Source organism: Triticum urartu, chromosome 7 (assembly GCF_003073215.2).
Source record: "Triticum urartu cultivar G1812 chromosome 7, Tu2.1, whole genome shotgun sequence".
NCBI classification, from domain to species: domain Eukaryota; kingdom Viridiplantae; phylum Streptophyta; class Magnoliopsida; order Poales; family Poaceae; genus Triticum; species Triticum urartu.
In genome coordinates, this window is record NC_053028.1 from 365,596,521 (window position 1) to 365,620,947 (window position 24,427).

Below are 24,427 nucleotides of genomic sequence, written 5' to 3' on the forward strand. Positions count from 1 at the left end.
AACATCACAAACATCACTGTTACATCCCAGAAGAAGACCGCCCGAGTGGCCGCAGGAAGGCACCCAGCCCCATACAAAACGATGAAGAGGGTCGTAGGCTGCCAGATCTCTATAAGTAAAATCGGCTTTAATCGTTTCTTGAAGCGCAACGACGTCAATACGCTCTCGGGCAATGTACTCTTGAGTTGGGTTTGGCGACCTGAATGGCCGCAGCCCCGAATGTTCCAGAAAAGGTAACACATCAGATAATTCGATTGCGAAGGCGCACCCCTCTGGATGTCACCGGTTTTGCCACACGTTTTTTAGCCGGGGCACGGCTCGTCGAGGGGGTAGCCTCAACCTCCCTGGTTTCAGCGGCCCCACCCGACACCACAACAGACCCAACAGGGTCAGGCACTGCCAGAGCCGTGGCAAAGGCCTCCCTGGCCTTTGCCAACGCGGCTGCCTCGGCCAGAGCCGCTTGGGCATCTTCGCGAGCGCGAATCAGCGAAACTAGCTCACCGCTCTCCGCACCTACTTTAAAACCGCTATCGTCTAGGATCGAGACAAGTTCAGGGTCTGTAAAGGCATTCAGAATCTTAAAGGAGGGGGGGGGGATTACCTGAAGTTTTGAGGTTCTTCTCCGCTAGGCGCAGCTGCGCGCTCTCCATGGAAGACAGCTCGCCCAGCTGTGCCTTGGCCCGGGCACTAGGAGCGCGCTGGGACACTGGGGATGCACGAGAGCGCCGAGCCTTAGCCGACTTGCCCGTAGAACCCAGAGCAGCCTGCAGGTCCACGCACACCGACGCATTAGGCGAAGGAAGGGAAAGCATGGCGAGGTTGGCCGAAGGCTTGCGTCCAGCCGTCTTCTTGGGAGCACGCCTAGATCCCCCCGCGCTGCGATGAATTGACATCGGGGTTTGCATGGATGGTTCGTTGAGCACCACACCCGTGTCAGAGCCTAGCAGGCTGGGAGAGGCCGGGGCGCCCGAAAGCATAGAGCCAGCACCAGCCAACGCCTTAGGACCAACCTGGTTAAATGCCCCCATCAGCGCACGAGACGGTGTCGGACTGCTCCCAGCCGTGTTCGCAATCGCAAGCGCCCCGGCTCCGCGACTTCTTTGTCCTCATCGAGCGCGAGAGCTTTGAGGCCCAGCTTATCCCAAGTCTCTGTATCAATCGACGTATCCGGCATGCTGTCCTCATTCTCCTCTTCACGGCAGGCCATCTCCACATCCTGCTGGAGGTTGCCATTGGCGATGCTCGTCCCTTCTTGAGCTCCGGGAGCAGCCTGCGGCTGGCCTGCCGCACCCCCGGTCCCCGAACCAGGCTGGCCCGCGTGTTTGTCGCTAGGGCGGGGAGGAGCCTTGTCAGAACCTGGCGCCACTGGCCCCTTACCAGTGCGCTTCGGGAGTCTTTCCACCTCCACCTTGATGTCATAGCCCTCATGGTTGAACCATACTTGCACGAAGCCATTCATCTTGTTCGGGGCTTTGCAGCCAAACTTCATCCTCACCGGTCCCATCCGAATGAGAGAGAGAGCTCGTCCACCACAATGGGCCTGCCCAACATCTTCAGTCCTTCCATCAGGCGATCGACGCGGCGGTGCTTCTTAGGGATGCCATGGAGACAAAGCCACACCTTCGGCATGGAGAGGGGCACGCAGGTCTCCTGGATAGTATCACGCACCCGCACCGTAATGTCATTGATGGAGAGAAACAGTTTACCACTAGATTTGACCATGTGCAGCAGATCCGCGGAGGGAAAAGTAACTGCATAATCATCATCACCCACTTGAGAAATATGCCAGTCCCAATCCCCCGCCACCATGTGCTTCAGCTCCTACTTGAGCACGCGCAGCGAGAGCCTCCCTGGCTCCGCCGACAAGATAGCACCATTGGCAGCCTGGAGATTATTGCCCTCCACCTCCTCTTCTTCCTCAAACTCCAAGCAGAAAAAACCTTCGCCCGGGATAGCACTGCCCATGATCTGGAGGTGAAGATGCTTGCCCCGCGACGGGCAGAAGGCCGAGGTGTGTCCTTCCTGCTTACAGATCACGCAGAGGGGAGGGAAGGTGCACTTGGCCTGGAAATGCCCGGTCCTGCCGCACTTGAAGCATTCGCCCCCCTCTTCTTCGACCGGGATGGGCGCGGCCGCCGACCCCCGCGGCGCGTCCGGCAGCACTACCGCCAGCGGAACGGCCGACGCCCGCGGCTTCTTGGCCAACGGATCCCCATGGCCCCCACCACAGAGTGGGTGCTCCTGAGGCTTGCGCTCCAGCTCGCGCCGCCGCGACCCATGCTTGCGCTTCTTCTTCCGCTCCTGCTGACCCCACCAAGGGGGAGGAGGACCCCAATCCCCCTCGCGCCCGTGAGATCCAGAGCCATAGCTTTGGCCATGGCTACCCCGTAGCCCTGACCGAATCCACCACCTTGTCCTTGATCGAAACCACCGCCACCATCTTCACGCCCCGCCGTCCTGGCCCGCTGGCCACGCTTCGCCTGCTCCCGCAGCGCCTTCTCACGCCTCCGCTCCTCGTCGGGGATCAGAGGATCCATCGGCCTCTTCTCCGCACGCCTGTCTCCCATGGCTGCCACCGCAACAAAGGAGCGGGTGAGGGGTGGAGGAGGAAGGGGGGAGAGAGATCTGGCAAACTGCCTAAAGCGCCACACCTCATTGGGACGAGCTGGAAACCCTAGCGAGGGGTCGCGCACGCCCCTGCGCAGCCATATATAGCGACGCGACCCGGGCTCACGGGCTCCATCCTGGACAGGCCGAGAGGCACATGGCCCAGCTGAGCCAGGCCCAGCAGCTGCAGCGCCCACTTGACCCCCCACAGCCCCATAGGAATCCACCCCAGAAGGCGGTTGGGCCCCAAGACAGCCCGAGGCCGGCCCAGGCCCAACAGGCGAAAGCAGGCCCAAGGCTGGCACCCCGCCCGGCAGCAGCAACCCTAGCGCGTTGGCTGTCTCCGCCACCCGCGCCGCCGCCGCCGTCAACAACGCCAGAGCTGGCACGAGAGGGAGTGAAGGCCACTCCTCGGCCGACACCGAGGCCGCCACAGGGCCAGGGGACGACGAGGAAGCGCGGGCACGGCTCCGAGGGCGCCGGAGGTCTCCAGCACCGCACCGCCGTAGCCCGAGAGCCAGCCACTGCCACCCGGAGCAAAACGACAGTGACGGTCACCCCGACCGGCGCTGGCCTCCACCGCCACCTGCACGAAGTCGCCGAGGGTTGCGCCCGCCGGCGGGGGTGCCAGTCGCGGCGGAGAGGACCCATCCTCCTTGTCGGACTCGTCCGCCGCCAGGGCCCAGAAGCGGCCACCGCATGCCCCCCGCCCCGACTCCGATGAGCACACCTGAGTAGGGCGCGCCGGGGCGCCGCTCGGGCCCCGCCGCACCTGCACCCACGCATCAGCCGCGACGAGATCACCGGGGAAAATGGAGGCGCCGCCGGCGTCGCCCTGGTCCGCCCCCAACGGCTCGCCCGAAACAGAACCCATCACTTCCCAGTCCCACACGAATAGGTCGTTCCTTCATCTCCATGCTTGATCATGCCCCAATGTTCATCCCTCTTGTCCATGCTAGGCCCTTCATTCCTAAGCAATACAAAAGTATCCAATTTAGGCAGCGTCATGTTCTCATGAACATTGGAAACATTACAAAGAAACGAAAGTACCTGATAATTTTATTAGTGTGTGAGCTCTAGTAACTGATCCATTTATGTGTAGCAGTAGGGGATATGGGTGGAGTGTTAGGGATGTCCTTATCATCCTCCCCTTCTTAAAAGTGAAGTTGTCCTCGATGGAAGCTCATCTCCCTCTTCCAAATAAGGCTTCAAATCTGTAATGTTATATGTGTAACTAACCGTAAAATCTGCAGACCATCAACATGTGCCATTAGCTTAGACTTGCGCAATTAGGAAATCTATCTTTGCGTAAATGTAACCAAACAAGATCTTCAGGTGCAAAGACAACATGTTTTCTATCTTTATCTTTAGCAAGTTTGTATTTAGCATTTATTTGCTCAATGTTTTCCTTAGTTAGCTCGTGTATTTTAAAGATAAATTCAACCCGTTGTTTTGCATCAAAATTAACCCTTCTTCGAAGATGAAAGAGGCAACAAATCAATGAGTGTACGAGGCTTAGTGGTAGAATGCATTGAACGATTATAAGCGAATTCAATATGAGGCAAACATTCTTTCTATATTTTTAAGCTATTATTTAAAACAATCCTAGGCATAGTAGACAAAGTTCTATTGACTATTTCAGTTTGTCCATCAGTTTGGGAGTCACATGTAGTACTAAAAAAACAGTTTAGTGATTTTAGTACCCAATTTAGCCCATAAATATCTTCAAAAGTGGCCAAGAAATTTAGCATCATGATCTAAAACAGTAGTATTTGATACACCATGCAAGTGGACAATTTCACGAAAGAACAAATTGGCAACATTAGCATTGTGTCTTTTTGAAAATTTACTGACGACAACAAATATGGTAGCCCTCCCCTTCTTTGTTTGAGGTAAACCTAAAACAAAGTCCATGGATATGTCCTCCCATGAAACACTAGGTACAGTCAAAGGCATATATAAACCATGAGGATTGAGTCGTGACTTAGCTTTTTGACATGCAGTGTAGCGAGCAACAAAACGCTTAACATCTCATCTCATCTTTGGTCAAAAGAAATGTGTAGCAAGTACGTCCTTTGTCTTCTTCATGCCAAACTGTCCCATTAATCCTCCACGTGTCTCCTGCAAAAACAAAAGACGAACGGAGCTAGTTGGAATGCATAGTTTGTTAGCACGGAACACAAATCCATCATGAACTTGTTCCATCTTCTTTCTTCTTTACAATTTTGCATTACATCTTCAAATTCAGCATCATGCACATTGATCTCTGATGGGCTCCAAACTAAACATTTTAAAGTCAAGTTATGAAAGCATAGTATAGTGATGAGACCATGTATCATCAATAGTATTTTCTTTACCCTTATTGTGTTTAATGACATAAGGAAAAGTCTAGCATGTTTACGGTCCAGTTTTGCTTGACTTGTAATATGTTTCAAAGATTCATGATCAGAATGTATAGCAAATTCTTTGGGCCATAATAATGCTGCCAAGTTTCTAAAGTCAGAGCATAAGTAGAATAGTTCAAACTAGGGCCACTCAACTCAATTTTTCAAAAAAGTATGCAATGAGTTTACCATCTTGTGTTATTAAAATCAGGAAGTTGGAGCAAAGGAGCATGTGCTAACTTCTCTTTCTATACCGTGAAGGCTTTTTCTTGTGCGGTAGCCCAAGCAAAAGGTACCATCTTTTTTTGTAAGCTCATTAAGAGGTGCAACAATGGTGCTGAAATCTCTCACATACCGTCCATGGAAACCAACAAGTCCAAGAAAACTCCCCATTTCTGTGATCGTTTTGAGTTGCGGCCAACTCCCAATCACTTCAATTTTGGCTCTAGCAACTTCAATTCCCTGTATAGTAATAACATAGCCAAGAAACGATACTTGGTCGGTGCGAAAGGTGCACTTCCCAAAGTTACCAAACAAACGTGCATCTCGTAGAAAAATAAAAAGTTAAAAACAGAACGTAAATGATCCAAGTGTTCCTTCTAAGATTTGTTATAAATCAGTATATCTTCAAAATAGACCACATCAAATCGTCCAATGAAAGCACGTAAAACTTCGTTCATTAATCTCATGAAAGTGCTAGGTGCATTAGTCAACTCAAAAGGTATGACTATCCACTTATATAAGCCGAACTTAGAAATGTTGTTTTTCATTCATCTCCCAATTTCATGCGAATTTGATGGTATCCACTACGCAAATCAATTTTAGAGAACATGGTAGAGCCCCTTAATTCATCAAGCATATCATCTAGCCTAGAATTAGGATGACAATATCGAATAATAATATTATTAATGGCTCTACAATCAACACATATAGGGCATGTTCCATCCTTTTTTGGCACTACTATAACAGGAACAACACAAGGACTAAGGGATTCGTGTATATAACTTTTGTCGAGTAACTCCTGTACTTGACGATGAATCTTCTTTGTCTCCTTTGGATTGGAATGGTATGGCAGCATGGCGCACAGTTGGGCAGTAAGGCACCAGGAATTAAGTTAATCTTATGCTCAACCCCTCAAATAGGTGGTAATCCCGATGGCACGTCTTGTGGATAGACATCAACAAACTCATGCAAAATGTTAGGGACAACAGGAGACAAAGAGTCCTCAAATGAAAATAATGCGTCTTTACACACAAAAGCATAGCAAGCATGCTTGCTAACATCCGGATTGATAAATAAAATGGACTTTTCAATTTTATTTCATTCACAACAGAGGATGATGGTCTGTTATTAGTCCTATGTTGCTCAAATTCTTTTGCCACAATTTGATTTTCACTCTTGTTTTGCTCCTATTTTGCTTTACTATCTCTAGTTAGATCATCTTTCAATATTTGTTCAGGAGACATCGGAAGTAAAGCAATATTTTTATTCATATGAACAAGAGCATACTGATTTGTCCTAGCATGGTGTACAATTTTTTATATCAAATTATCATGGTCTACCAAGTAAAAGGGAGCATGCTTGCATGGGTGCCACATCACAATCAACAAAATTAGCACATGCAACAATACTAAAATGCACACGAACAATACGTGTTACCTTAACCTTGTTGTTGTTGTTGAACCACTCGATATAATAAGGAGGATGCGGTCTCGTGGTGAGGGACAACTTCTCCACCATCTTCATGCTAGCCAAGTTGTTGCAACTCCCCCTATCAATGATGCTGTGAACTGAACGTTCTTTCACAACTCCCTTTGTATGGAACAAATTGTGTCTTTGATTTTGCTCGGCTTGGGTCATCTGCACACTCAAAGCCATATGAGCAGCCAGACTAGCATACCTGTCGGCGTTGTCAGCAGCCATATATTTCATATCTTGATCAAATTCATCGCCACCCTGTTCTTCACGTGTAATAAGAGTCAGCATATCCTCACTGTAGTCACTAGCGGACTCATACCACCATCTTCAATAACGATCATCACATGCTTGGATGGGCATTGGCTCGCATAATGACCCACACCAGTACAACAAGCACATTTAATATCACGATCACGTGTTTGACCTGTGGATGCCATGGATGACGAGGAACTCTGCGCAACACCATCAGGTGTGCTCTTGGCTGATGGTGGTGGTGTCTGTTTTGTTGTCTTTGTGGAAGACTTGAAGTTGGCGTCAGAAGGTGGTGCAGTAGGATGTGTGGAAGTAGAAGACGCACACAACGTACACGATGAAGGTCGTGCTGCAGAAAAGTTAGTTCGTGCCGTGGTCTGTTGATCCTACACTTGAAGCTTTGCAAGCAAGATCGAATAAGCGAGTGATGTTATACTCCTTATACTCTAAGATGGTTTGAATTTCCCTGTTTAGCCCACCCAATAAACTTGCAAGCATAGCTTTATTATTTTCTTCAATACCACATCTAAGCAACCAAGTTTGCAATTCCCGATAATATTCCTCTACATATTTTTTTCCTATCAAGGCTGCAATTTTTGAAGCAATTCATGTTGATAGTATGGAGGAACCCAACGAGTACGCATAACATCTTTTAAAAATAATCCAAGTAGTTGAAATATTAGTAGGATGCAATCGACAATGAATTCACAAACAACTATAACCCGTCTATCCTCAGGATATTGTAAGCATGTATAACGTTGTTCAGTTTCTAACTCTCAAGTAAGATACACATCGGGAATATATCTACCCTTAAATGGCGGAACATTTAATTTCAGTTTGGCCACATGTTCACCATCTCATACCTAAGGGGGTGGTGGTTGTCTACCTTTTCGATTGCAGCGTGTGGACAACCAGGTGGTTGTCCGTAGTTCTGCTCTTGTGCAATCTCAGCTTCAAACTTGTCCTCACCCTCGTAGGCCTCATACTGCTCGTCAGTAGTAGAACCTTGTTCCTGCTCAATGGTGACATGCTTTGCACATCCAAGTTGATTTGGGAGGTGACGTGCAGGAAGAGGTGGTAGTGGTTGTTGAGGTGCAGCATGTGGTGGTGGTAGACGCGCGAGCACTTCATTGGACTTGGCGGCCAACTTGGTGTTGAACATCTTCTCTAAGCTACCTATCTTGTCCATGGCCCCTCCAAATCTGGACTGAATGTCTTGTACCTGTGCAGTCATCATTTGTGCAAATTTATCGTGTAGCTCCTTGCCCGTCGTGTTCTCCCAGTCCAGCTCATCGACTTGTGATCTTGGCATCGTTAGTAGTAACAGAAACACACAAGAATATGGTCTTACTGACTACTAATAGGATGTGGTGTTGTGGAAAGTCACAAATCCGTCAAGCTAACCATAAATTCTTATCAGTTCTTACCAAGCAGCAGGTGATGATTAGCAACCGCTGTAGTCAAAACTCTCAAAGCTTGAGTAGAGTGATTGCCAGGTGCTGTCAAATGCATGAAGTAGATATATGTGCTTGGAAGACTTAAGTATGGTAGCAAAAAGGTTATTGTGCTGGTCCTAGGCTAGACCGTACTAGAGATGCGAGCCTAGAACACTAACAAAATCACGATGCGACACGTAATCAAGGGAGGAACAAACAAAGAGATAGCAGGTTTATCATGTATATGGAACGCATTTTGGTAAACCAGTTCAGTAGTAAGATGTACATGATTATACTAACATGCCTTTTGTTGCTAAGTACTCCCTCTGTAAAGAAATATAAGAGCGTTTAGATCACTACAGCATAAAAAAAACATATCCATGTACCATGGTCATTGTATTGTCTATTCCATCCCATTTTGTGTTGGCTCATTATGAATCTTTATTCTTTGTCGCACTTTTTTTGCTCTCTTTTTTGCACTTTTTTTTCGCTCCTTTGCTCACTAACATTAAAAACTGCCTAGCTAGAAATTTCCAGGCTTATATTCTTTTTGGAGCTTTAGTATGAGAAACCCAGACGTTTTTTGTGTGAAACTAGCTAATAAATCGGGCAGTCGAACCTGTGTAGAGAGAAAATCAGAAAAATACTGTTGGGAGTAGTGGGATTCAATCCAAGGTCGTTGGCTGTGGCCTATCCTTGATCTGATAACCACCTTAGTTGCGCTTATTTGTTGTATAACAAAGGAAACCATTGCCATTTGCCCTATTTAAATTCTATATAGCATATATTATTACTCTAAATATAGTATTCGATTGTAGAAAACTAGCAAACGAATCGGTGAACCGGCGGTCTGACCAGCAAAAACCTGAATCGAAGGCCTTAATGGTTCGATCATCGGTCCGCTTTTTTAACTATGGTCCGTACACACCCCTGCCTACTCATCACTAACCACGGTACTAAGGATACCCCCTCTCGAAAGTTGTTTCTTGAACAACAACATTAACGCCGACTGTGGGGAATCCTTATCGTGTGTGAAGTTACCCTAACCAGCCAAGCTAGACTGCTCCGATGAAACGAGCCTCAAATGAGGCTGAAGTATCTCTCAAGGGAAAGGCCTTCACGACAAAGTTGAAGGACCCCACCTGCTCGCAACACCACGTGTTATCCTTGCTCCATTGCCAACTTGGGGGCACTCGTCAATGTAGAGAATGTCAACATCGACTCCATTTGAGCTTTGGTCGAGACCCTCCAAACCGGCGTGGCAAATATCGGTCTGCATCCCGGACAGTCCTCTCCGATGAACCTCGGGCAGCATCCACCATGACTCCACCGTCGCAATAGCAGGACGAACCCTGTGTCACCAACGGAATCTGGTCCGATTAGAGGACCACCGTTCCAAGCCAACTTTGTCTCTTAGATGGCTCTGGTACCCTCTGGATCCCCATGGTTCTAGCCCTATTGGGCCTGCACATGGCCGTGCCCCCGCCATACTCAGGCCCGCCAACCTATGCCGCTCCAATGGGAGGACCTCATGCTGGAGATGCTCACTAAAGAGCCATCATCCTCCAAGTATGGTCCGCAAGGGACTCGCCCCAAGGTAGCCAAGCCTACATTGAACATAATGATTGGGAGTTTGTCGTCCCCAAGGAGGGCGATGCCGGTTCAAAAACAAGAACGGCGGGAGCAAGTCATCGTGAGAGCACTCTCGTCCCTCTAGTAGGGTCTGGGGCCGCCTATTGGAAATCTCCACTGACAAAAAAAGCGTCGACTCGTATGAAAGGTCGTTGCTAGCTCGTTTAACTTGTTAAGCTCGTTAAAGATATGAACATAAAACCTTACAAATACGATAAAAACATTACTTGGGAAATTTAACATGTACATATATGGTCATGCACCTGTGAGTCTCCTGGGGTGAGTGAATGGGCCTTGTGTTGGGACGCAAGGTGTTTAGTGGTTGTTTTCTACTACCCCTAAAAATGTTTATTTTTTCACCGAGCCTAACGAGTTTCACGAGTACTTGTGAGATCGGCTCGTTTAACTCGGTCTATAAAAGATCTTAAACTAAAGCTCGACTCGACTTGTTATTGTTCGAGTTCGAGTCGATTCGAGCCGAGTCACGAGCTACTCGTTTAGCTCGCGAGCTTCGAGCTTTTTTTCCAGCCCTAATTGCGGCCACATGCCAAGTTGTTAGCACCGTCCTCACCGTGGAGCGGGAAGAAGAGGGCAAGGCTTACAAAGTTCAACGTCCAGTCTACTAAATTTCTGAAGTTCTGACTTCGTCCAAGCAGAGATATCCTCATTACCAGAAGCTCGTATGTGGTCTTTACCTGACTGCGAAGAAGGTAGCTCATTACTTTCAAGAACACACAGTATCAATCGTTAGCGATGCCCTGTTTTTGAGATTATGAACAACCGGGATGCGACTGGTCAAGTGGCGAAGTGGGCTATTGAGCTCTTGCCCCTAGACATCAAATTCAAAGCAAAAGAGGCGATCAAGTCCCAAGCATTAGCAGATTTCCTGGCCGAATGGACAGAGCAACAACAGCCGACTCAAGGTCATTCTGAACATTGGACCATGTTCTTTGATGGCTCCAAGATGTTGAATGGTTCGGGCGCTCGGGTAGTCCTGGTGTCTCCAGAAGGCGATCGGCTCAGCTATGCTTTGCAGATCCACTTTGATTCCCTCCAACAATGAGGCTGAGTACGAAGCGCTCCTCTATGGATTACATATGGCCATCACACTCGGCATCCGTCGCCTGATGGTCTACGGTGACTTGGATCTCGTTGTGAATCAAGTGATGAAGGAATGGGACATCAGAAGCCCTGCCATGACGGGATATTACAACACAGTGAGAAAGTTGGAGAAGAAATTCGAGGGTCTAGAGCGTCACCACATCCCTCGAGCTAAGAACCAAGCAGCTGATGACCTGGCAAAGATCAGTTCAAGGAATGGGACATCAGAAGCCCTGCCATGACGGGATATTGCAACGCAGTGAGAAAGTTGGAGAAGAAATTCGAGGGTCTAGAGCTTCACCACATCCCTCAAGCTAAGAACCAAGCAGGTGATGACCTGGCAAAGATCGGTTCCACTCGGAAACCAGTACCCAACAACGTGTTCCTTGAGCACCTTCATTCCCCGACAGTGAAAGAAGATCCTTTCACCAAAGAGCCCCCGCAAGTAGTCGAACCCTCCGATTCGACTGAAGTTGAGATCCCAGCAGTTATCGACTTGGTCATGAAGATTCTGGCGATCACGCCCGATTGGACAGTACCTTATATTGCGTACCTGCTTAGGCAGGAGCTTCCAGAGGACGAGGTCAAAGCACGTCAAACTGTTCGTAGATCCAAGGCCTTCACTGTGATGGGCGACCAACTGTTCAGAAAGAGCGTCACCGGCGTGACTTAGCGCTGCATCTCCCCAGAGGAAGGCCAATTGATCCTCGAGGAGATCTACTCGGGAACTTGCAGACACCACGTGTCCTCTCGGACGATTGTGGCTAAAGATTACCGAGCGGGTTTCTACTGGCCACGTGCCAACGAGGCTGCCCAAGAGATAGTCCAACGCTGCACCAGCTGTCTGTTCTATGCAAACTTATCACACAAGCCAGCGTCTGCATTGAAGACCATTCCACTCGTCTAGCCATTTGCAGTTTGGGGACTTGACATGGTCGGCCCTCTCAGGGCAGGGGCGAGTGGATTCACTCACTTGTTGGTCGCTGTCGATAAGTTTATCAATTGGATGGAGGCGAAACCCATCAAGAAGCTAGACTCTCGGATGACGATCAAGTCTTCAGATATGGCGTCCCCCACAACATCATCATCGATTATCGCTCAAACTTTGACTCAGAAGAGTTCAGGACATTCTGCAGCACTCAAGGCACTCAGGTCGATTATGCCTCTGTGGTACACCCGCAGTCGAATGGACAAGCCGAAAGAGCAAATGGTTTGGTCCTCCAAGGGTTAAAACCACACCTCATGCGTGATTTGGAGCACGCTGCTGGAGCCTGGGTCACCGAATTGCCGTCTGTTCTTTGGGGCCAAGGACGACCCCTAATCGGTCTACCAATCACGCTCCCTTTTTCATGGTGTATGGAGCAAAGGCTGTCCTGCCGAGTGATCTGCTCCACAATTCAACCCGAGTGGAATTGTACTCTGAGGCCGAGTCGGAGCTGGCATGCCAGGACGGCGTCGACCTCCTGGAAGAGGGAAGAGAGATGGCCTCATCCGCTCGGCCACATATCAACAGGACCTGCGGCGCTTCCATGATAGACACATCAGGGGCCGGGGGTCGGGCCTTTCAGGAAGGTGATCTTGTGCTCCGAGTGGATCAGCAGAGGCCTCATAAACTTGCTCCCACGTAGGAAGGCCCTTTTATCATTTCAAAGGTTCTGCATAACGGAGCGTACAGGCTCTACAACCTCCTAAAGAATATAGATGAGCCCCGTGCTTGGAATGCCGACCTGCTTCGGTGGTTTTATACTTGACGTCGACATGTTAAGATGTAATAAAAGCACTAAAGTGATATTTGATAAATAAAAGCATGTCTTTTCCAGTACTTCATTGAGTTCACCTTTACACACTTGAGCCCAAAGCCCTTGTGGGTGAACACTCGTCAGCTTAGTTGCGAACCAATTTCGCCTAAGTTGAGAAACTACTTCGAGTGACGAAATTCCCTCTCACTCGGGGGCTTAGCCGCGAACCAGCTTTTGCCTAAGTTAAAAAGCTACTCCGAGTGACGAACTTCCCTCTCACTTGAAGTGGTTTTTAAACTTGGGCGAAAGCTGGTTCTCGGCTAAAGCCCTTGAGTGAGAGGGGAGTTCGTCACCCGGAGTAGTTTTTTAACTTGGGTGAAAGCTGGTTCTCAGCTAAATCCCCCGAGTGAGAGGGCTTAGCTGCGAACCAGTTTTCGGCTAAGTTAAAAACCACTTCGAGTGACGAACTTCCCTCTCACTCGGGGGCTTAGCTGCGAACCAGCTTTCGCCTAAGTTAAAAATCATTTCGAGTGACGAACTTTCCTCTCACTCAAAGGTTTAGCTGTGAACCAGCTTTTGCCTAATTTAGCAACCACTCAAAGTGACGAACTTTCCTCTCACTCGGAGGCTTAGCTGCGAACCAGCTTTCACCTAAGTTAGAAACCACTCCGAGTGACGAACTTCCCTCTCACTCGGGAGCTTAGCTACGAACCAGCTTTCGCCTAAGTTAAAACAACCGTTCCGAGTGATGAACTTCCCTCTCACTCGGAGGCTTAGCTGCGAATCAGCTTTCGCCTAAGTTAAAACAAACACTTCGAGTGAAGGCTTCCCTCTCACCCGAGGGCTTAGATGTGAACCAGCTTTCGCCTAAGTCAAAGACATTAAAGGAAAAGCATTCGAATAACTCCAGTAGTTCAAAAGCAAATGCAAGTACCCGGGCCCAAGACCAGAAAGAGTTTAAGTGGATACAAATTCACTTGGCATACCGAGGCAAATGGTTAAAGTTTAAAGTTTTCCCACGCGTCTGAGGGACTGGCAGGCTCAACAAAGGTGTCCAGATCGATGCCATCAACAATTCGAGTGACGGCCTTGATGAATGTCTCCATGAAGTCTTCAAACTTGAGCTTCTTCGTGTTGGCGACCTTGAGAGACTTCAACCTCTCTTCGTTCACGTCTTTGCAGTGGATGGGGGGGGGGGGGGGGGGGGGGGGGGGGGGCTCGTTAAGGCGAGCCATCATCGCCTCCAAGTCACTATGGAGTGTCTCCTCTACCCACAGCTCCTTGTCGATCCTTCCCACCGCGCCCCGCAGATGAATGATGTACCCCAAGGCGTCATCGAGATGAGCTTCTAGTCGAAGAATGCCCAGGGTTGTCTTGTCCTTGACAAGTGACCTGGTGGGATCCAAATCCCTCTCAATCCTCTCAGTCTCCAACTCGACGTTGCAGCAGTATTCTGCCAAACAAAAATATGACAAAGGTCAGCATGTGCAAACAAGGTTCACTCGGAAACAAACAAAGTTCACCCGGACGATATAAAATACCTTCGAGCTTGGCGCGCATCTCCTCGGTAGAATCCTGTATGTACTTCTCTAGAGAGTCCCTTTTTTGGGTAAGCTGGGCGATCTTCTCGCTCAAAGTCTTCTTCTCCTGCTCGAAAGCACTCGCTTGAGTCTTGAACTTGCCATCCCACTCGGCTTGTCGCTTTTTGAGCTCGGTGATCTCCTTCTTCGCCTCAGCAGCAGTCTTCAGCGATTTGTTCTCCTCCTTAAGCTTCTCGATTGCGGCCAACTTCTCTTTGGCAGCCTTGGTTTTCTCTCTCACCACCTTCTGTGCTCCCACCAGATCGTTGTCCTTGTCGACAAGGGCCTGCTTCATAGTTTCTAAAGAAATGCAGTTCCTGAGTCGCAGTTGGATTCGATGGTTTTCACTACGCACATCTGCTCGAGTGAAATCACCCGGTTCAAAGAAAGGAAGAAAATGAAAATAAGACACTCGGTTGCTGAAACTTACCTCTCATGGTCCGCACCTCCGCCCGCGCATGGGCTTTAGATCCAGTCGGAGTTGGTTCTCCTCCTTCTCCAGTGACACATACTGAGCTCCGAGCTCGCAAGTTCTCTGGAGTACAAAAAAATGAGTCAGCCGACGGTAAAAGGTACTCCGAGTGCTCGAAGATCAACACTCCTGGAAGGAACAAGCCAGACCAGTACCAGATCCTCAAGCACCCTCTTACCTTGTTGGCATCGTACACCTCCTTCAGGCACTGGGTCATCAGCTCCGCTTGGATCATTGCCTCCTTGCTAGCCCCCGTCTGGTCCTCCGGCACTCTATGCAAGCTGAACAAGCTGGCGGGAGGGACATGCGCCGGAGCTGGGGCAGTTGGTGCGGCCGCAATGGGATCGGTACCAGCATGGGAAGAGCCACTCGTCCTTTGTGGCGCAGTCGCACTGAACTCGGGCAGAGCTTGAGGCACTTGGCACAGTGGCGTCTTCCGAGCAGCGGTCCTTGAGTCGGTCGACATCTTGCTCCCTTTCTTGGCGCTCTTCTGTGGCGGCTCTTTGTCGTCGTCCCCAACAAGGATGATCTCTGCGGGCGCTGCGTTCACTCGACATCATCAGCCAGAGTTCACAATTCAGCCGGATCGAAAGCAAAACAAAAGGAAACAGTCTGAACCTTTCTGGGAAGTGGCCACATCCCCGGACTCAGCCTCGACGTGTTCCTCGTCGACCTGCATCAGCGACATTGAAGTTGCAGGTCTGGTTAGATTCACTCGGTCAAGAAGAATCAATGGAGTTCCTTGAAGCGAAAGAGGAAAGTGCAATACTTACGTCAACGTGATGGGCACAATCACCTTGATTCTAGGCAAGGCCACGGCCTTCCGAGGTTTGGGGGTTGCGACCTTGGGCTGCTTGGCAGTCTTCTCTGCTGGCTCCGGCGTCGCTGTCCGAGTGCGCTTTGGATTCCTTGCACTCGGAGCCGCGTCATTGGTCTGGCGCCCACTCGGATCATGGGACTTCTTGGTGCGGTGTTCTATGCGCTCCTCAGCAGACGGGTAAGACTCGGCCTCGCCCCCTCTTTCGTATTGTCGTCCTCCTCGCTGTACTCTTCACTATCAACATTGCCATGGTCACTCTCCACATTCCCAAGAATGTGGTCTCCATTCGGCACGGGCGAAAACACTTGTTGGAACTCCTGCGAGGCACGAGAAACGCAAATAGTCAGATCAGTCGAAGTCACTCGGATATCTTATGCAGAAATGATTCAGTCGGAAATACAAGCTTACCTCCGTTGGCCGGTGCTCGTTGTCGTATAGCGGGATCTGCCTCGACCACTAAGGGTTGTCGCGAGTGCCGGTGAGGCTCATGAGCCACCCTTCCACGACCTTCTCGTCCACGTGCTTCGAGTCTACTTGAGTTGGATTGTTGGGACCCTTATGCAACCATATGGGGTGAGCCCGTTCCTGCAAAGGCTGAATCCGTCGTCAGAGGAAAACCTCCAGCAGATCCAGGTCCGTCACTCCGCCCTGAATCAGCCCGACTAAAGCAGTCACCAGGATCCCCACATTCGTCTTTACTTGTCCATCGTCAGTCATGAAGGAAGATTGACCCTCTCGGTCATATAAGGGAGAAGACCAGTTGACGAGCCGGTGCAAGGGATATCATTGCAGTAGAACCACGTCGACTGCCAACCTCTGACCGAATCAGGAAAGGTCATCGTCGGGAAAGCGCTCCTACCCCTCATCCGGATCCCTAATCCACCACACAGTTGGGTCACGTGGGTTCTCTCTCCATCAGGAGAAGCCTTTTTCACCGACTGAGAGCGACATGTGAAGATGTGCTTAAACAACCCCCAATGCGGCTGGCAACCCAGGAAGTTTTCACACATGGAAACGAATGCGGCAAGGTAAGCTATGGTGTTCGGAGGAAGGTGGTGGAGTTGAGCACCGTAGTAATTCAAGAAACCACGGAAGAAAGGGTGGGGTGGCATAGAGAAACCTGACTCCACGTGGGTGACGAGGAGCACACGCTCCCCTGGCCGCGGTGCAAGCTTGATCTCTCCCTCCTCCGGCAGCCTCCAACTCCCTTCCGGCAGCCTCCAACTCCCCTCCGGCAGCAATCCGTTGATGACGAGTCCACCGAGATCTTTCGCTGTGGTGGTCGGCGGGAGCCAATCACCCTAGACCCAGCCCGTCGGAGGCGCGACCTTGGAGCTCGACGTCTTCTTCCCCTTCTTCGCCTTCTCCAGTTTCGCCGTCTTGTCCTTCGCCATCGCCGCGTAGCACTCCGGTGCCGAGCGGGCTCGCACAGAGTGGAGAAGAGGAGACGGGAGGACTGGGGGCGAGAGGAGAAAGGGGATCTCGTGCCCTCCCACCTGACGTGGGGGCCCTCTTATAGCATCGGTTCCTCTGCCCGCTGATCCTCATCGTTGGCTTCTGGGCCCGTGGATCTCCTCGAATCTCGCTGGTGGAGATCCTGCGATACGTGGCGAAAAGCGGGGCGAAAATCAAGGCATCACGCCCCACTTCCCCCACTCACCGCGTCGCAACTGTTAGCGCGCGCACACATTCCCAGTTTTGAATCCCGCGAAATCCGGGATCCGACAATCCAATTGCTTGTCATTTAAAGCCCTTCCAAAAACGCTCGGGCCTGGCCAGCCGCCCGACGCACGAAGGCTCATTTCACTCGGGCGGTGATACCCCTCAATTGGCTCGGCTCAGAGCGGAGCCCTCACTCGGACGCCACGTGATCCAGAATCCGTCGAGGCGTCGTGCAAGGTCGAGACCGTCGAATGACCAGCAAGAGTCCTTGAGCGCTTCCATAGCACTCGGCTCACCTGGGAATTCACTCCGACTTAACCCTCCTAACCCCGATAGATTCGGGGGCTAATGATGGGGTCATGTACTAAGGGTAGGGTAACGGTCCAGACCTACAGACCCTACCCTAGGACACCATACACCTTATATTGGGCCCCAGGGCCAGGATAGCATTCAGATGCACGTCAGTCAGAACGTTCACTCGGACGGAAGCATTCCACTCGACCGAACCCGTCGGCACTCGGACAAAGAAGTCCAGGAGACTCCTCGGAATTACAACGGTCAGGACGTGTGTTCACCCTCATCAAGTGTAGTTAATGCACCTGTTACCAGTGACGACTGTCCTTAAACTCCCCCCTTAAACCCTTGGTAATGGCAGCATTCATGGGGCGAAGGCGCACTCTATATAAGCCTCCCCCCAACTCCATAGCAAGGGTTCGCAATCTTTCTAATCTATACACTCTAATCAATCAGCTCCTGAGCACCGAGGCGTAGGGCTATTACCTCCACCATGAGGGGCTTGAACTCGTAAATCTGTGTGTAACAACTGCGTCGTAGCTGGGCTCAGACGTAGGCGTATTACCCCCGTACACTACTGTTAGACTTACACCCACGACACCTACTAGAGGAGATAGATCGACCAAAGCTCTCAGTGTTTTTTGGAATAACTAAGCTCTCTCAAGTTCTTAGTTTATACTTTGCTAACCCTAGATCTGGCCTAAGGTACGGTTTATTTAGTCTACAGACGAAGGGGTAGGTGGGGAGGAGAGATACATTGTCATTCAGCCAGATTCCTGCTTGTAGGCAGTTGGCTGGACATTCCAATTGAAATTAGCCCGGATAGTCCGGGCCTTAATGTGTGCCTTTCTCCTAGATGGCGCGGGCGTCAGCGAACTGGCAAACTCGGTGGCTGAACAGTCCGGGACTGAAGTGGCCAGACAGTCCGACGTCAAGCCCTGACAGTTCGGCCTCTGTCAGGCTTTGAGTTTTTGCTCTCGGATATCCAGGGCGCGAGAGCTTGACAGTTGGCCGGTCTCTCTTGCGATTCTCTAACTGTGACTGGACTTTCCAGGATGATTCTTCCGGATTGTTCGATTGCCTGTATGTGGCAACTCTTCCTCCCCTTCTTCTCCCTTCTCCACAGCTCAAACTTCTTCCCTTGCTTCTTCATGGGTGGTTCCTTGGTACTTGAGCATGCACCAGATCTTGGATTGAGGTAGTAGCAATGTCTCAGATGAATGCATGGGGAGCTCAGAGAGTAATGAAGTCACCTTGGTTTCAATGGCTCATGCGCGAGCTCATGTCATCGGTCCACTTGGAGTTTGTGGGGTTGATGATGGGTTCATGGTGATGTCCATGGGATGCTCGGCATCATCTCCCCCTTGGGGAAGATCTGTCCTTGGATCAAGATCCTAATCACCATGAAAAGGCGCAAGGTCGGTGAAGTTGAAGGTGTCGCTCACCGAGTGTAAATCTTGTATGCGTTATCGCTACCGTCGGCTCATGGAAGTAACTTGAACTTGCACTCTTTCGAGAAGTGATCTTTGTGAAGGTTCACCCACACGAGGTCATCGGTAATGAACACCGTAGGCTTCTTGGTGAAGTTGACCTTGTCGGCATGGCGTTGAACTTTTCGCTCAATGGTGAGTCTTGTGTCATTGTGCATTATCTTCATGAACTCGGCGCGGGCACTTGCATTCATATTGGTGAGCTCTTGGCGAGGTACCGATAAGATGTCCAAGGGTGAAAGTGGGTTGAACCCATAGACAACCTCGAACGGAGACTTGAATGTTGTTGAGTGTCTTGCAGGTTGTAGGCAAACTCGGCGATCGGTAGGCAATCTTCTCACTCTCTAATATTCCTTTTGATGAGCACTCGGATGAGGGTGGAGAGTGTGTGGTCGACCACTTCTAGAATTGGTATAGTTTTTACAGGAGTGAAAAATGTGTCAAACAACCACAAAGACCTAATGCTTATGTATCGCTAACATGCCGCAAGGTCACGAATCCTTCTTCGGCTGGTGGCAGGCATCCACGTTATCTGCTCCAGCTTCCCTTCGCAAAGGCACTGCCTCCCTTGGGATCATCGTGGCCCGGACCCTCTGGAAGCATAGGAATGCTTGCACCTTTGACGACGCCCGCCCATCAGTTACTGAAGCTTCCCGAGCTGCCCTGGCCGAAGCCGCAATGTGGGCCACGGCTGGTGCAAAGGGACTACGTGTTTTCATCTTTGAACCACCTTGAACGAACCTTGTAACCGCCTTGTAACCGTAACTTCGCGCAAGTCTAGCCACGAGTGTGTGGCTCGACCAAGCGCCTGTAAACTCTTCTCCTTATCAATGAAATGATACGCACTATGCGTATTCGATAAAAATTTCAGTGACATATAACATCCTCACTTTCCACCACAAATGGATGAAGTGGTGTCTTTGGTTCATCCTCTAGAGGTGCATCCCCAGGCGCAAAGTCGTCGAGTTTGATGAGGAACAAGCGTGTACACCGGTGACCCAGGACGTACTGCACGTCGCAGTTGTAGCAGAGGCCTTGGCGGCGTTGTTCTGCCATCTCGGTGGGTGTGAGGCAACGTGTAGCGCAAGGAGCTAGTGTAGGGGCAGCAGCTGCAGCAGGAACGGCCTGTGGTGCAGGAAGAGCAGCAGGCAGCGAGGTCGGCCTCCACACGGCATTGGTGCTGGGAATGGATGGCATTGTTCATATGCCTTAGAGAGGGAGACTGCCGTGTGGAGGTCCATCGGCTGCTGAAGCTTGACATTGACTTTGAGGCTCTCGGGGAGCCCGGGTGTGTACAAGAAACGTTGCTGCACTGAGCTTAAGGGCTAGCTGGTCCTGTGCAGCAGCGCTATAAATCTGCTGGCGTAGTCGGCAACGGTGGAGGTGCGGAAGCCGAGCCAACTCGCCCAGGGGTTGGTGTGTACAGACTGCCACTGCCCAAACTGAAGGTGTCACGCCTCTTTGAAGTGCTGCCAGGAGGGAATTCCGTGATCGCGCTCAAACTGGAGATACCAGGACTGAGCATTGTCGACAAGGTGGTATGCCGCTGTCCACACCTTGTCAGCCTCCTCCGTGCGCTGACCCCGGAAGAATTGCTCACACCTATGAAGCCAGCCGAGTGGATCGACGGAACCACGGTAAGTTGGAAAGTCAAGCTTGTGGAAGCTTGGGACAACGAGCTGGAGCCAGCACCTTGGTGCTGGTATGGGAGGGGGGCAATTGACGTGAGGTATTGTGAGATTGCATTTGTAGGCTGGGTATGTAGTGTTTGAGGAAGTGGGTGATTAGGGTTGGTGGGTGGCTGTTGGTAGGGCAGCGGTGGCAGAGATGCGTGGTGGAAAGCTGGGTTGAACGGAGGGTAAACAAGGGGTTGGTGATGGGGTGGTGGAGGGCCAGTTTGCTGTGGAAAGAACTGGGAGGCTGGAAAGCGCGGTAGTGACGATGGTGGGGGAAGGCGTGGATTAGATCCTGTTTTCACGAGGGTGGGGGTGGTGGTGGCATGGGCCGGAGCGGAGGAGGCGGAGGAGTCGCTAGCTGCCAGGTGAAACACCGCGTGTGGGTCAGTGAAGCTGAGCGCCAATGCTCGAGGGTCGACCAGGGCAGAAGGTGGTGGAGTGCTGGTCGTTGCTCCAGGGCGTCAAGGTGCTGGACGAGGCCCTCCATGAAGGCCTGATCAGTGGTCCGTTGCGCCACCACCTCCTTCATCTGGGTCGTTAGCTCCTTGAGCATGAGGTTGGTGTTGCCACCTTCGACTTTGTCATCGTCCGCTGTCGTAGTTGACTCTGATACCAGATGGAACAAACTCTAATTACTCAGCCTAATATATAGTAATAGTCTGAATTCTGATGATTTATTAATCTCGGGAGAAGCACTAACATATAGGAGGAATAGCTTGGCTGACAAGCTGACTCGAAGGAAATACAATCTGGTCTCTGAAACAGGTTCTTCTGGAGTCTGTACCTAATACGAATCTGATCGTAATAACTTGTAGCAGTACAAGAATCCTAGTCACTTTCGGCTGGACCAGGGGGTGGTGCGGCCAGGGCTGGGGCCCACCGACCATATGGTTCCGCACATAACAATGATGCTAACTGAATATTATATGGTTACCAAAATGGTTTCTCAACTGCCTTCTATTTTGCTAATTGCCTTTAGTATCATATATTTAAGATCCATCTTTAGCATGTTATGAATTTACTGATTTGTGTTTCACTTCATATTTTTTTCTGCTCATAGATACATGTTGAAGAGTCTACAATACCTTAGTAAATTGTAGTTTTCATTTTGCATCAATGATTAATTCTCTGAAATTTTTCTGTACTTGGATTTTGCCAGTGCAATTTGGCACTAGGAATTTGCTAATGATCAAGATGGTGATGTTGCATACTTTTTCTATCCAGGGCCGTGTGTGGGTAGTCCCGTCAGAATACAGTGATGCAGAACCAGATCCGCTTCGAAACTTTGCTGAAAGCGTTGTTGAGGAAATGAACAGTGAACATGCTGAAGATGTTCATAGGATATACAATATTTATGCCGAATCAGATTTTCAGGTAGTATTCAACTTATTCTGTTAATCCTTGGTTTGTTTCTCAATTATTGGGAAAAAGAAAGCCTAATGGAAACGCATATTTTGTTTCCTTGGAAGTTAACATAGAGCTGTAGAGTTATTTATATTCAGCTTCTTGCACTTCAAAGCAAAAAGGCACAACTAACTTGTGCATCAGACATATGAGTTAAGAAATTGAAGATGGATATAAATTGAGCATCTTTTTTTTTTATTTTTTAGAAGAAACAGAAATTTAGCCGTGTAGGAAATTTCTGATTTCATTTTTTTAGAAGACCTCATTTTATATTCCTATAAGATACCATATGCAACTACTAGGAAGCTTTTGAACTGTTGCTATAGTAGAATTAACTGTGTCCCATGTGTGGTAATAGGCATTGGATGTGAAGATGATTTGGGTAGACAGACTTGGTTTTGACTTGCATGTTCATTCCGAGGAAGGCATCTTCGCTGTTCGGATACCTTTCTCAAGGCAGGTCTCTGACCAGAAGGCGGTGAAATCGTCATTCAACATGATGGCTCATCATGCATGGGAGGTGGACAAGAGTTATGCCACCCCAGAGTTTGAGAAGGTACAATTCTTGAAGAAGGTCACATAGATGGTGTGATATCTGTATTCGATATGATACCTCCATTGTCAGTATTTTTCTGTCAGTTTTTTTTCGAATCGATTTCTTTTTTTCTTTTTTCTTTTAGCGCAAAGCGAACTATTCTTTCGCCTTTTTCTGTCATTTAGATGACCATGGTTGTGATATTCTATGCCTAACACATACGGAGTAGTTTTAAGTGTCTTTGTGTGTTTCCATCCATCTCTTTGCCTTATGTACCATTGATTAGCGCCATTCTGTAATAAGAGCAATGAATTTAGACGGTAATGTTTGATGTACATTGTAGTTGGTTCACCATAGTTTCACCCTCACCTGTATCTTTGAATTATGAGATGAGATCGGGCTAAATTATGTTCCATTATACTGTCTTTCCTGCTAGCGCTTGCTAGTGTGCCTTTGTGGCCTCTGTCAGTTGTAAGTTGTAACATGCAAAGTGATATGCATTTTCCATCCTGTCCTTGCAAATGTTATTTCAGAAAGCAGTCATCTAAATCCATTTCAATTTTTGTACCCCAGACATTTTACTTGATAAAGTTTTTTTTAAACATATGTAGTTATACAGTGTTACTTTGTGTCTTATTTAATTGTGAGACTGCTGGGCAACATGGGTAAGATCGTTCTGTGTGAGCATTCCTGAGATTCGACTTTATATTTCGTTCAACACATGTCACAACCGATGCACGTGGAATTCGTGTGAGTATAAATCATGAACTAGAATGTGATGCACGCCTTGCCGCGCCGTTTTTCAGTTGCGAATTAAGTTTACAATGTTTGTTTTGTGTGCAATTTATTATGGTTGGTTGGCTTGTTCATGTGTAATTGTCAGTTAATTATCTTACAAAGCAGCGTCATCTTGTTTTAACATCTCCATGGGAATATAATGTGGAGAGAAATCCATAAACAATTGGTGAGTGTGAGTTACAGCAACTATACACAACCAATGTAAACTTCAACACCGATGCATTAAAATTCACATGACAAAGAAATCAGACCATCATCAATATTCATACCCTCGAAGCAAAACTGAAAAAAATCTGCAATATGTGTCTATCTGGATTCAGCAAATTACAAATAATTTTAACAAAGAACTAACAGTATTTTGGATCTTCAAAATCAAAGAACTCAAGATTCATCGCTCGATATAAAACAAATTTTCTGAAGAAATAAACAAATTGAACCGTCATGCAGAACTAATAAAACTGCATAGTACTGGAACTGCACATCTGGATGAAAGGATTAGCACACTTGGATGAAATTTATACATAAATATTTACACTGTAAAAGGATTATATATCCAAACTAATCAATGATTCATATAAGTAAAATAATATATGCATACAAAAGCACTTTCCTTCACCCAGGAAGAAGATCAAGTACTGTGAAAGCAAATTTCACCATCTTGGTAAATCACCAATGACCTGAATCTGTTGCATGCTTTAATGTTGTGAATAACACCATTATATGTCATCACACCACTGGAATGCAACCTTGGGAGCTTGGGAGATAATTCTTGTATGCATTTCTTTACCGCCATCCTTAGAAAAAATTGGAGCTCAAAATCAAGAGTGGTCATTAGAAGACAATTTTT

General features: G+C 48.9%; 2 protein-coding genes across 4 annotated transcripts in view; both read left to right on the forward strand.

Annotated features, from left to right (window-relative positions):
• LOC125525873 (glutamyl-tRNA reductase-binding protein, chloroplastic) overlaps nucleotides 1-23,133 on the forward strand; it is a 36,650-nt gene extending 13,517 nt beyond the window's left edge. For all 3 annotated transcript variants that reach the window (XM_048690878.1, XM_048690880.1, XM_048690879.1), the window contains 2 exons: nucleotides 22,068-22,217; nucleotides 22,606-23,133. In XM_048690878.1, the coding sequence (XP_048546835.1) occupies nucleotides 22,068-22,217; nucleotides 22,606-22,830 (375 nt within the window). In that variant the 3' untranslated portion in view covers nucleotides 22,831-23,133. The remainder of the gene's footprint in view (nucleotides 1-22,067; nucleotides 22,218-22,605) is intronic.
• On the forward strand, nucleotides 1,019-1,978 carry LOC125525874. Its single transcript, XM_048690881.1, is given in 1 exon segment — nucleotides 1,019-1,978. A coding segment is annotated over 1 exon segment (960 nt).
• Nucleotides 23,134-24,427: the final 1,294 nt, after the last annotated feature.